Source organism: Vulpes lagopus, chromosome 3 (assembly GCF_018345385.1).
Source record: "Vulpes lagopus strain Blue_001 chromosome 3, ASM1834538v1, whole genome shotgun sequence".
NCBI lineage: Eukaryota > Metazoa > Chordata > Mammalia > Carnivora > Canidae > Vulpes > Vulpes lagopus.
In genome coordinates this window covers 159727548-159740421 of record NC_054826.1, presented here as the reverse complement: position 1 = coordinate 159740421, position 12874 = coordinate 159727548, and the positions used below count along the sequence as shown (strand labels likewise).

General features: G+C 36.3%; 1 protein-coding gene across 1 annotated transcript in view; it reads left to right on the top strand.

Moving 5' to 3' along the window:
* Positions 1–12874, top strand: part of MSH4 (mutS homolog 4) — an 80028-nt gene that overhangs the window by 35942 nt on the left and 31212 nt on the right. The window contains exon 10 of the mRNA XM_041748584.1: positions 9376–9450. Coding sequence (XP_041604518.1) covers positions 9376–9450 — 75 coding nt within the window. The remainder of the gene's footprint in view (positions 1–9375; positions 9451–12874) is intronic.

Here is a 12874-nt window from a genome sequence, read left to right as displayed (position 1 = left end):
TTTGTATGGTTTACCATGTGCTTTATAGATATTCCTACCAATTATCTAAATATCCTTTTAGTATATTTAAAATATGCTCTCAGTCTATTTATTCACTGCAGCTACTCAGTCAGTTTCAACCTCTTGAAGATATCTCTTCCATTTCCCCCATAAGCTTTTGCCTGTTCCAATCTGGACTGGTTGCCCCTCTTTGCTTAGTATACTGCAATGACCCTAGGTTTCTCTTGAGCATTTTTCTTTGTTTCTCTTACGTTGCGTTTTTTGTTTTTTTGTGTCCCAAGTCATCTTCTGTTTTGGTTACTCTCTTTTGTGGAGCACATTTTCTAGTAACTTTCTGAGAAAGAGACTGCATTTCTGAAATGTTTTATTATTCTTTCATAATTGATTGATAATTTAGCTGAAATAGAATTCTGGTCACAAGATAACTTTCCTTCAGAATTTGGGGGCACTTCTCTATGTCTTGTAGCTTGTAATGTTCCTATTGAGAAGTTGAAACCATTGAGGTTTCCTCAATTTTGGATATGACTGACTTTCCCCCCTTCCATTCTCTGGAAGCATATAAGATCTTTCAGTTTCAACCAATTAAAAATGTGAAAATAAAAATTAAATAAAATCTCAAACCTTCAGAAAACTTGCATGTATATTACAAAAAAACTAACTTTGTAAAATTTTAAGAGTAAGTTGCCAACATGATGCTCTATCACTTTCAAATACATTAGAATTTCTTACAAAGATATTCTTCTATTCAACTACAATAAACCTTCAAATAAAGAAATTAACAATATAATACCATTTAAGCCTCAGATCCTATTCAAGTTATTATTGTGCTAACCATGTCCTTTATAGAAAAAGGATTCAGTAGAGAATCAACCATTACCTGAGACTAGTCTCTTTGTTATAAACTTGTGTAATGTAAAATATTATACAACCATACAGCTACATAATTTAGTGTCACTAGCTATAAGAATTAGTAACATACATGTTTTTTGCATTAGACCTTTTCTGTTTATATTAAGAAGGAAACATCATTTTGGCCAACTAGCTCTCTCAGAAATATCCATGATTAGCCAGATTTTTTAAAAATTGTATTTATTCATTCATGAGAGACACAGAGAGGAAGGCAGAAACATAGGCAGAGGGAGAAGCAGGCTCCCTAGAGGAGCCCAATGTGAGATCCCAGGACCCTGGGACAGGATCACACACTGAGCCGAAGGCAGATGTTCAACCACTGAACCACCCAGGGGTCCCGATTAGCCAGCTTTTGTGATCACTTTGACTCTCAGACTTTAGAAAAGTTAGCTGGGCCAGTTTAATGTAATTCTATAAGCTGAGAATCTGGAATCTTTTTTTCCTGTCCAGAAAAGGCAGTAGATAGCTAGTTCCATAAGGCTTTTAAGGATCAGTCATAACTGATCCATAGCTAATAGTCTGTTACTTCCCATCCTTTTTAGTTTTGGAGGGACTAGTCATAGCTGTAAATACTTTCATAGTTAGCACATCTGTCTTTTGTAGAGGCTTTTAGAATACTTTTCAGATTTACTAACTTTTGAGGAACCGTAAGCAATATATTGACTTCATACATGATTCATGAATTTCAGAATTCCCTATACTGTTTCTTAGTTGCTGTTTTCTTAACCATCTGGAGATATACTTTAAATTAGGCTCTTTCCTCATTTGATATAAACATATATCTCTTAATTAAACACAATATTTGCTAACTTAGTTCAGACTTGTGCTGGTTAAATTGCATGATTTTCTAAAAATTGTGAATGAACTAAATGTTCTGTTGGCTGAATTATATGATTATCTTAAACTTCTAAATGAACTAAATTTTCTCTGAAAATTTCCAGTAAGGAATTGTTTGCCTAACATGAGTTCTTATACTTTCTACTTAAGAATGTTGATTTTAGAAAATGGTGTTTTCTAGATCATAAATATTCTCTGAGAATAAAACTTAAGTTTCTTATTTTGATAAACTGAATGTATTTTCTTTCTATATAATATTTATAACCTTACTTTTAATATATTACACAAAGAATGCTTTGTTTTCCATTATAAACATTCAAAATACTTCCTCTAACATTTGAAAATGTTGACATTAAACTGTTTTTTCTGCTGCAGCTGGCTGGCTCAGTGAGAGCCCACCACTCTTGATCTCAGGGCTGTGAGTTCAAGCCCCATATTGGGCGTAGAGTTTACTTAATTAAAAAAAAAAAAAAAGACTTATTTAAACCTTTTTTTTTAAAGCAAGTTTTCCTAAGTTTTTGCCCAAATTTCTCTGCTTTATTATTATTTTTTCTAAGATTTATTTTTTTTTTGAGGGGGGAGAGAAAGGCAGCATGTGTGTGAGTAGGGAGGGGCAGGGGAGAAAATCTTTAAGCAGATGACTACCTGCTGAGCACGGAGCCCACCATGGGGCTTGATTGATCTCATGGGTCATGAGATCATGACCTGAACCAAAACCAAGAGTTGGTCCCTCAACCGACCAACCCACCCAGGTTGCCTCCCTTTGGTTTATTTTTAATAACTTGTAATTTTTTCCGCATTGATTTCAGACTGCCATATAGAGTATCTAATACATGGCTTTTTCTTTAATTCATTTAACAAGTTATTTTACTAAGCATTGCAACAGTGGTAGGGATATAAGAAGTAAGTCTCTAATCCAAAGGAATTTATAATCCAATGTGAGATTTGGGTAAAAAAAAAAAAAAAGCAATTACAGCTTAGTATTACAAGAAACTCCAAGGGATCTCATTACCCTACTTGAAGCTAACAAGTTAGCCTGCCAATTTCATAGATGCTGACTGAAGATATAAGACTCCTGATTCAAGAAACAGGACTTTAGTATTTAGAACAAGAAGTAGCTAGAGTATTCGCATTTTCTTAGACTGATTCCCCAAACTCCATTTCCTACAGAGTGATGTGAAGAGGGCCAGGTGAAACCTGCACATGCAGCGTGTTGCAGGAGAGAATTGCAGAGCCTAGGGAACTTGAATCTTTTATACTAGACAATAAGAATGTTTGCCGGCTGTTCTGAAGGGAGATACCATCCTAATCATCCAAGACTGTAAGCATACTCAAGCTTTGCTCTAGGAGACACTATATCTTTCAAGGCTATTCACCATACAAATGTCTTTGAAGAGACTATCCAGAACAAAGACAATCGGTGCCTCTGCTCAGAAGATGTGCAAAAATGCAAAAAGCCATAGAGAATTGTCTCCCAGTTCTCATGGAGAGACTGTCTCTCTTGTTGGCTTTGAAGAAGCAAGTTGCAAAGAGATTCTGTTAGTTGTCTATTGCTGCATAACAAATTACCACAACCATAGCAGTTTAAAACTGCACGTGCTAGGAAGCCTGGGTGGCTCAGTGGTTGAATGTCTGCCTTTGGCTCAGGGTGTGATTCCAGAGTCCTGGGATCAAGTCTTGCATTGGGCTCCCTGCCTGCTTCTCCCTCTGCCTATGTCTCTGCCCCTCATGAATAAACAAATAAAATCTTAACAACAACAACAACAACAAACCTGTATGTATTCATTATCTCACAGTTCTGAAAAGTCAGGAGTCTATGAACTTTCTAGTTTGACTCTCTGCATAGGGTCTCTCAAGGTTTAATTAAAATGTTATCCAGGGGGACGCCTGGGTGGCCCAGGTTGTGATCCCAGGGTCAGGAATCGAGTCCCACATCAGGCTCCCTGCAGTGTATGGGAATTCCCGTTAACTCTTCTGCCAAACCTAATATTATTTTTAAAATTTTAACCAGACAAAGACCCCACCAACCAGACAAAGACCCCACCAAAAAGGAGAATTACAGACCAATATCCCTGATGAACATGGATGCAAAAATTCTCAACAAGATACTAGCCAATAGGATCCAACAACACATTAAGAAAATTATCCACCATGACCAAGTAGGATTTATCCCCGGGACACAAGGCTGGTTCAACACTCGTAAAACCATCAATGTGATTCATCATATCAGCAAGAGAAAAACCAAGAACCATATGATACTCTCATTAGATGCAGAGAAAGCATTTGACAGAATACAGCATCCATTCCTGATCAAAACCCTTCAGAGTGTTGGGATAGAGGGAACTTTCCTCGACATCTTAAAAGCCATTTACGAAAAGCCCACAGCAAATATCATTCTCAATGGGGAAGCACTGGGAGCCTTTCCCTTAAGATCAGGAACAAGACAGGGATGTCCACTCTCACCACTGCTGTTCAACATAGTTCTGGAAGTCCTCACCTCAGCAATCAGACAACAAAAAGACATTAAAGGCATTCAAATTGGCAAAGAAGAAGTCAAACTCTCCCTCTTTGCCGATGACATGATACTCTACATAGAAAACCCAAAAGCAAAAAAAAAAAAAAAAAAAAAAAAAGAAAACCCAAAAGCCTCCACCCCAAGATTGCTAGAACTCATACAGCAATTTGGTAGCATGGCAGGATACAAAATCAATGCCCAGAAATCAATGGCATTTCTATACACTAACAATGAGACTGAAGAAAGAGAAATTAAGGAATCAATCCCATTTACAGTTGCACCCAAAAGCATAAGATACCTAGGAATGAACCTAACCAAAGAGGTAAAAGATCTATACCCTAAAAACTATAGAACACTTCTGAAAGAAATTGAGGAAGACACAAAGAGATGGAAAAATATTCCATGCTCATGGATTGGCAGAATTAATATTGTAAAAATGTCAATGTTACCCAGGGCAATTTACACGTTTAATGCAATCCCTATCAAAATACCATGGACTTTCTTCAGAGAGTTGGAACAAATTATTTTAAGATTTGTGTGGAATCAGAAAAGACCCCGAATAGCCAGGGGAATTTTAAAAAAGAAAACCATATCTGGGGGCATCACAATGCCAGATTTCAGGTTGTACTACAAAGCTGTGGTCATCAAGACAGTGTGGTACTGGCACAAAAACAGACACATAGATCAATGGAACAGAATAGAGAACCCAGAAGTGGACCCTGAACTTTATGGTCATCTAATATTCGATAAAGGAGGACAGACTATCCATTGGAAGAAAGACAGTCTCTTCAATAAATGGTGCTGGGAAAATTGGACATCCACATGCAGAAGAATGAAACTGGACCACTCTCTTTCACCATACACAAAGATAAACTCAAAATGGATGAGAGATCTAAATGTGAGACAAGAGTCCATCAAAATCATAGAAGAGAACACAGGCAACACCCTCTTTGAACTCGGCCACAGTAAATTCTTGCAGGATACATCCACAAAGGCAAAAGAAACAAAAGCAAAAATGAACTATTGGGACTTCATCAAGATAAGAAGCTTTTGCACAGCAAAGGATACAGTCAACAAAACTAAAAGGCAACCTACAGAATGGGAGAAGATATTTGCAAATGACATATCAGATAAAGGGCTAGTTTCCAAAATCTATAAAGAACTTAATTAAACTCAACACCAAAGAAACAAACAATCCAATCATGAAATGGGCAAAAGACATGAAGAGAAATCTCACAGAGGAAGACATGGACATGGCCAACATGCACATGAGAAAATGCTCTGCATCACTTGCCATCAGGGAAATACAAATCAAAACCACAATGAGATACCACCTCACACCAGTGAGAATGGGGAAAATTAACAAGGCAGGAAACAACAAATGTTGGAGAGGATGCGGAGAAAAGGGAACCCTCTTACACTGTTGGTGGGAATGTGAACTGGTGCAGCCACTCTGGAAAACTGTGTGGAGGTTCCTCAAAGAGTTAAAAATAGACCTGCCCTACGACCCAGCAATTGCACTGCTGGGGATTTACCCCAAAGATTCAGATGCAATGAAATGTCGGGACACCTGCACCCCGATGTTTCTAGCAGCAATGGCCACAATAGCCAAACTGTGGAAGGAGCCTCAGTGTCCATCGAAAGATGATGGATAAAGAAGATGTGGTCTATGTATACAATGGAATATTACTCAGCAATTAGAAACGACAAATACCCACCATTTGCTTCAACGTGGATGGAACTGGAGGGTATTATGCTGAGTGAAGTAAGTCAGTCGGAGAAGGACAAACATTGTATGTTCTCATTCATTTGGGGAATATGAATAATAGTGAAAGGGAATATAAAGGAAGGGAAAAGAAATGTTGGGAAATATCAGGAAGGGAGACAGTACATAAAGACTCCTAACTCGGGGAAACGAACTAGGGGTGGTGGAAGGGGAGGAGGGCGGGTGTTGGAGGGGAATGGGTGACGGGCACTGAGGTGGACACTTGACGGGATGAGCACTGGGTGTTTTTCTGTATGTTGGTAAATTGAACACCAATAAAAATTAATTAAAAAAAATAAATAAAATTTTAGCCATGGCTTTTGGTAGCTAGTGGTACTTCATTGTGCTCTTAATTTGCATTTTTCTGTTAATGAGTTGGGAAACCTTTCATATGTATATTAAGAATACCTTCTTTTGTGAAAGCTTCATTTTCTTGCCCATTTTTCTATTGGGTTGTCTTCTTGTTTGGTTTATAGAGCTTTTTATAACTCCTTTGTTGGTTCTCTGTGTTGCACACCTCTTTTCCCACTTTGTAGTTGACTTTTTTACTCAGTATTGGGAGTAGATGCTGTTGCTGTTCCACCCACATCCCTTCGGCATTCAGTTTCGTACAGGGAAGGCTTCTTATGGCAAGCAGCGAGAACTCTGACTGAGGACTTCTCCAGCCATATGAGAAACTGGAGGGTAATCAGGAAGTGACTGCCCAGCAGTAGGTCTTAACTAATACCAAACAGGACTTGGTTAATAAATACACCATTTTCTTTACCTCTGGAGATAGCTTCTTCTTTTTTTTTTTTTTTAAAGATTTTATTTATTTATTCATGAGAGAGACAGAGAGAGAGGCAGAGACACAGGCAGAGGGAGAAGCAGGCTCCATGCAGGGAGCCTGACATGGGACTCGATCCTGGGTCTCCAGGATCACACCCTGGGCTGCAGGCAGCGCTAAACTGCTGAGCCACCGGGGCTGCCCCTGGAGATAGCTTCTGAAGCTTACTCAATACCATCTCTTAGAGGTCTTCAGCAGGAATGAGCCACAGTACCATGCAGTATCCTGTATTGGTGCCCTTCCTTCCTTATTTTACCTGTACTTATTACTTTTCCAATGAGTTATTTGTCCTCAAATTCTGATTTCTCAGAGTTGGCTTTTAGAGAACCTGTCCTGGGTCAGGGGTGCCTTTTGGTGGATAGAATTTCTTTTTTTAATTATTATTTGGTATCTGTATGTATTGCAAAATGATCACCACAGTAAGTCTAGTTAACATTCGTCTTATACACATAAACTTTTTTTCCTTGTGATGAGGACTTTTAAGATCTACTCTCTTAGCAACTTTCAAATATGCAATACAATATTATTAACTATTTTCACCATGTTTTCCATTACATCCTCATGACTTACTTATTTTACAACTGAACGTCTAACTTCCTTTCTCCATTTTACCCACTCCCTACCCCTGCCTCTGGCAGCCCCCATTCTGTTCTCTGTATGTATGAGCTTGGTTTTTTATTTGTTTTTAGATTCTACATGTAAGTAAGATCTTCGTTATCTTCCTCTGTCTGACTTACTAGAAGTTCTTAATTTAAATCTAGTCTAGTTTATTTTTTCCCTTTATAGTGGTTGTTGTATCTTGCATAAGAAGTCTTCACCTACCCCAATGTCTTGATTGTACCCGTAGGATTTTAATTTATGGAGATGATTAAGTGATGACATGGAGATGCTGATGCCATTAAAACAATTTTTATTACTTAAAATTTCTGAGAGGAGAGATCATGCCATAAAGGGTCACATGGTCAGGAGCCAGAAGGAATGAGGGGAAAACATCACAAAAGTCTTTATTACTACAGTAGTGGGTAGTTATTAAGTGGGAATGTCCCCTACTAGTAGGAAGCAAAACACAGATATTGGAGTTTGTGGTTGCAGGGTTTGTAATATGATAAATTGTGTATCCACAAAAGCCAAACTATGGGGGAGATATAAATGACTTTGGGCATTATTTTGGTCCTGTGGTTAATGTATGTCAGATAATTAATTATCAAATTTATAAAAGTTTGTTAGAACACTCCAGCTATTGAAGATACTCTTTTTTGTTATATTCCAGATATTTTATTGTTGTATTTCTTGTATTTAGATCTGTAATCTATCTGGAATTGATAGTTGTATGTGCTGTGAGGAAGGGGCCACATTTCCTTTTTTTTTTTTGTATAGATTCATAATCTTATTGGCACCATTTATAGAAAAAACTGTCCTTTCCTCATTACTCTATAGTCAATCTTTGTTATAAATCAAATGCTTGGATTAAATCATATGTTTGGGTCTGTTTCTAGACTCTTTATTCTGTTCCATTGGTTGTTCTGTCTGTCCTTGTGCTAATACCACAGTTTCTTAATTACTCTAACTTTATCATGTACTAATACCAATATTCATTAGAGTTAGTCCTTCTACCTTGTTCTTCTTCAAGGGTAAATTGGTATTTAAAAAAAATATTCTCCTTCAGTAATAGGGATGATAATTGTCTTCTGTTTGGTGAATATTATTTATTTTTAATGTTCCAGTTTCAGAGATCCATTGTAAGAGAGTCTGCAGAGTAACTTGTTTGGGGCTGACAACATTTATTTTGGTATTTCTTCTAAATTGGCTCATACTGTCAGTCCAGGTATTGTGCAATAGGAATGTAGGTAGGAGATTTCAAAAAGAAAGAGCACTTTATCAAGTATATTATATCATAATGTACTATTCTAAAACTCCTTATCAATAAGTATTGGTATATTTGTCCACTCACAAAACAGTCTTCATTTCCCAAGGTTTAATTCCATTGTTTGTTTCTAGAGATAGTACAATTTGATTTTTAAAAGTTTATTTATAAAATTTTGAGTGCTGATGTTGCTCTGTTTTGAAAAATTATAATTAATTTGGATAACTTGAATTATGAAAATGGTTTTCCTTGCACAAACAGGAGCCAATGAGGCATTTTGTAACTACCTGGAAAAGTCAGATTCAGCTTTTCGAATATCATCTTTCACAAATACCCTTTGTACTTTTTTCAGTTAGTCTTGGTACTGCTCAGGATTGAACTGTATCTCCTATCACTACTATAGATTAAGCTGGACCTGAGGAACTGAAGTAGAAATGGAATTTGGACACAATGAGATGAACTCTTCTCATTGTCAGACTTTCAGGAAACTAGTACACTAGGCTTATTAATAATGGGTCAGTAATTTTAACTATTGTATAGGGTGGCATACTGGCTAGGTTGATATATAAAAGTATGAATATGATAAGTGTAGAGTGTTCAGGAGGAAAATGCATTCTCATATATTTATGCTGTCCGCATTTGGCTCCTTATCTTAATAGGTTAATGCAGCTGAATCAAAGATAACGAATTTAATATACCTAAAACATACCTTGGAACTTGTGGATCCTCTAAAGGTAAGCTATGTGGGTGTATACTGTATAAAACATGACTAACGTCAATTTTTTAAAAACTTTTTGTTTCAATTCAAAAATATTAAAAATTTCAAATTTAGATAAAGTTACAAGAATAGTATAATGAATTCCCAGATTCTCTCCATACACACAGCACACACTACATATTATGTCCTTATTATTCTTATTCTTATTAAATATTTAAAAATTGTAATACCTGAATACTAAAGTGTATATCTCCTAAGAACAATGATATTCTGTTACATAACCACAATTATTTAAAAATTTAGGGTATTTAACATTGACCCAATACTATTATATGATGTGTAGTCCATATTCAAAATTTTCTAATTGTTTTTATAATGTTTTTTATGGATTTTTTCTTGATACAGGGTCCAGTCCAGGACCATGCATTATATTTTAGGTCATTTTTAAAGAAGATTTTATTTATTTATTTGAGAGAGGGAGAATGAGGAAGAGAGAGAGCATGAGCAGGGGGAGGGGTAAAGGGAGAGGAAGAAGCAGACTCCCAACTGAGCAGGGAGCCTTATGTGGGGCTCAGTCCCAGAAGTCTGGGATCAGACTTGAGTGAAGGCAGACTCTTAACTGACTGAGCCACCCAGGTGCCCTTACTGTCATTTCTTTATACCTCTTTTCATCTTGGAAGTTTCTTATCCTTTCTTTGTCTTTCATGATATTAACATCTTGAAGAGTATCTGTTGTTTTATAGAGTATTCCTCAATTTGTATGATTATTTTCTCATGATTAAGTTCAGCTTACATATTTGGCAGTAATACTTTATGAGCAATGTTGTATCTTTTTCAGTACATCACATCAGGAGGCACATGATGTCATTCTTCATTCTGGTGATACTAACTTTGATCATATTCTTCACTGTAATCTGTGGAGTGATACTTTTAGACTATGTCAGTATCCATTAAACTTTCACTCAATGATTTAAATATTCATTGATGACTCTTACCTGAAATATCTCTGATGTAATTTTCTCATCTATTTTTAAATACTATACTATGCAAAACGTTTTTAATATATATTTATTTAAGTAATCTCTACACCCAAATGGGGCTCTAACTCACAACCCTGAGATCAAGAGTCTCATGCTCTACTGACTGAGCTAGCCTGGAACCCCTGTCCAAAATATTTTTAAAAATTAAGGTGATGAGGAAGAAGAACTGCTTTTTTAAAGGAAAAAGTATTTTGTTACTTTCATTACTTTTTTGGAAGAATTTTGTTACAGAGTTCATTCTAATAAAGTAATTTTGGCAAAAGATTTAAAAAATGTTATCTGGGCAGCCTGGGTGACTCAGCAGTTTAGCGCCGTCTTCAGGCCAGGGCGTGATTCTGGATTCCCGGGATAGTGTCCCACATCAGGCTCCCTGCATGGAGCCTGCTTCTTCCTCTACCTGTGTCTATGCATCTCTCTCTGTTTCTCATGAATAAATATCTTTAAAAAATAAATAAATAAAAATAAAAAATGTCATCTTTCTTAGAATGAAAGAGGTATAATAATAAATCATCCCCCCAAATTGATAGATTTGATAAATCACAAATTTCAAGCTTTGATATGTCCGAAGCAAAGTAAAGGCCAAAGAAAGGAAAAATTTATTACATTTGACAGATAAAATATTAATTTCTGTCATGAAACTCATGAAATTTCATAAGAGAGTACTGGGATACCAATAGAAATATGGAAAATACCCCCAAAATGGAAGTCAAGGGGGTTAATAAATAATACCAAAAATGTTCAGCCTTACTATTAATCAAAGAAATAAAAATTAAAGTCATTTTTTTATATATTAAAGAAGTAAAGATTTTTTTTCCTTTAATGGATGCAACTTACTGCTGAGAGAACAGTGAGACAGACAACTTCATAGGCAGCTGGTAGGAGTACAAATTGTACATACTTCATGGGGAAGTTTTATAACATCTATCTTTTTTTTTTTTTTTATAACATCTATCTTTTAATGCAGCTATACTACTAGAAATCTGTCCAAAAAGAACTTTTAAGAAATACTGACCAGGATTTATGCTTAGTTATGGTCATTGCAGCATTATTTATATTAGTAAGAAATTATAAGTAGCACAGAACTCTAATAACTGGGGGAAGAGACTGTTTTCTAGATGGTGAAATACTATGACTTAATAAAAATTTATACTATTACGAGTTTCTAATGCTTGTGATGTAGTATTAAGTAGGGGAGAAAAGGAAAATGTAGTGATAAAAGCAACTAAAAATGGATGAAAGACCTAAATGTGAGACAAGAATCCATTAAAATCCTAGAAGAGAACACAGGCAGTGACATCTTTGACCTCAGCGGCAGCAACTTCTTGCTAGACAGATCTTCACAGACAAGGGAAACAAAGGCAAAAATGATCTATTGGGACTTCAAGATAAAGAGCTTCTGGGGATCCCTGGGTGGCTCAGCAGTTTAGCGCCTTCGGCCCAGAGCATGATCCTGGAGTCCCAGGATCGAGTCCCACATCAGGTTCCCTGTGTGGAACCTGCTTCTCCTTCTGCCTGTGTTTCTGCCTCTCTCTCTCTCTCTCTGTGTGTGTGTGTTTGTGTCTCTCATGAAAAAATAAATAAAATCTTAAAAAAAAAAAAAGCTTCTGCATAGCAAAGGAAACAGTCAACAAAACTAAAAGGCAGCCTATGGGATGGGAGAAGACATCTGCAAATGACATATCAAATAAAGGGATATTGTCCAAAATCTATAAAGAACTTATTAAACTCAACAGCCAAAAACTGAATAATCCAGTCAAGAAATGGGCAGAAGACATGAATAGACATTTCTTCAGGGAAGACAGGCATGTAGCCCAAAAGCACATGAAAAAATGCTTCACATCCTTAGCATAAAGGAGATACAAATCAAAACCACAATGAAATACCTTAACAAGTCAGGAAACAACAAATGTTGGTGAGAATGCAGAGAAAGAAGAACCCTCTTACACTGATGGTGGGAATGCAAACTGGTATAGCCACTCTGGAAAACAGTATGAAGATTCCTCAGAAAGTTAAAAATAGAGCTACCCAATGACCCAGCAATTGCACTACTAGGTATTTATCTAAAGAATACAAATATAGTGATTCGAAGGGACACATGGACCCCAATGTTTATAGCAACAATGTCCACAATGTGTATATATATATATATATGGATATATATGTACACACACACATATACATACATACAATGGAATATTACTCAGCCATGGTAAAGAATGAAATCTTGCTATTTGTAATGATGTGGCTAGAACTAAAGGGTATTGCAGTAAGTGAAATGTCAGAGGGACAAATATCATATGATTTCACTAGTATGTAGAATTTAAGAAACAGATGAACATGGGGAAAGGAAGGAAAAATAAAATAAGATGAAATAAGAAAGGGAGGCGAACCATAAGAGAC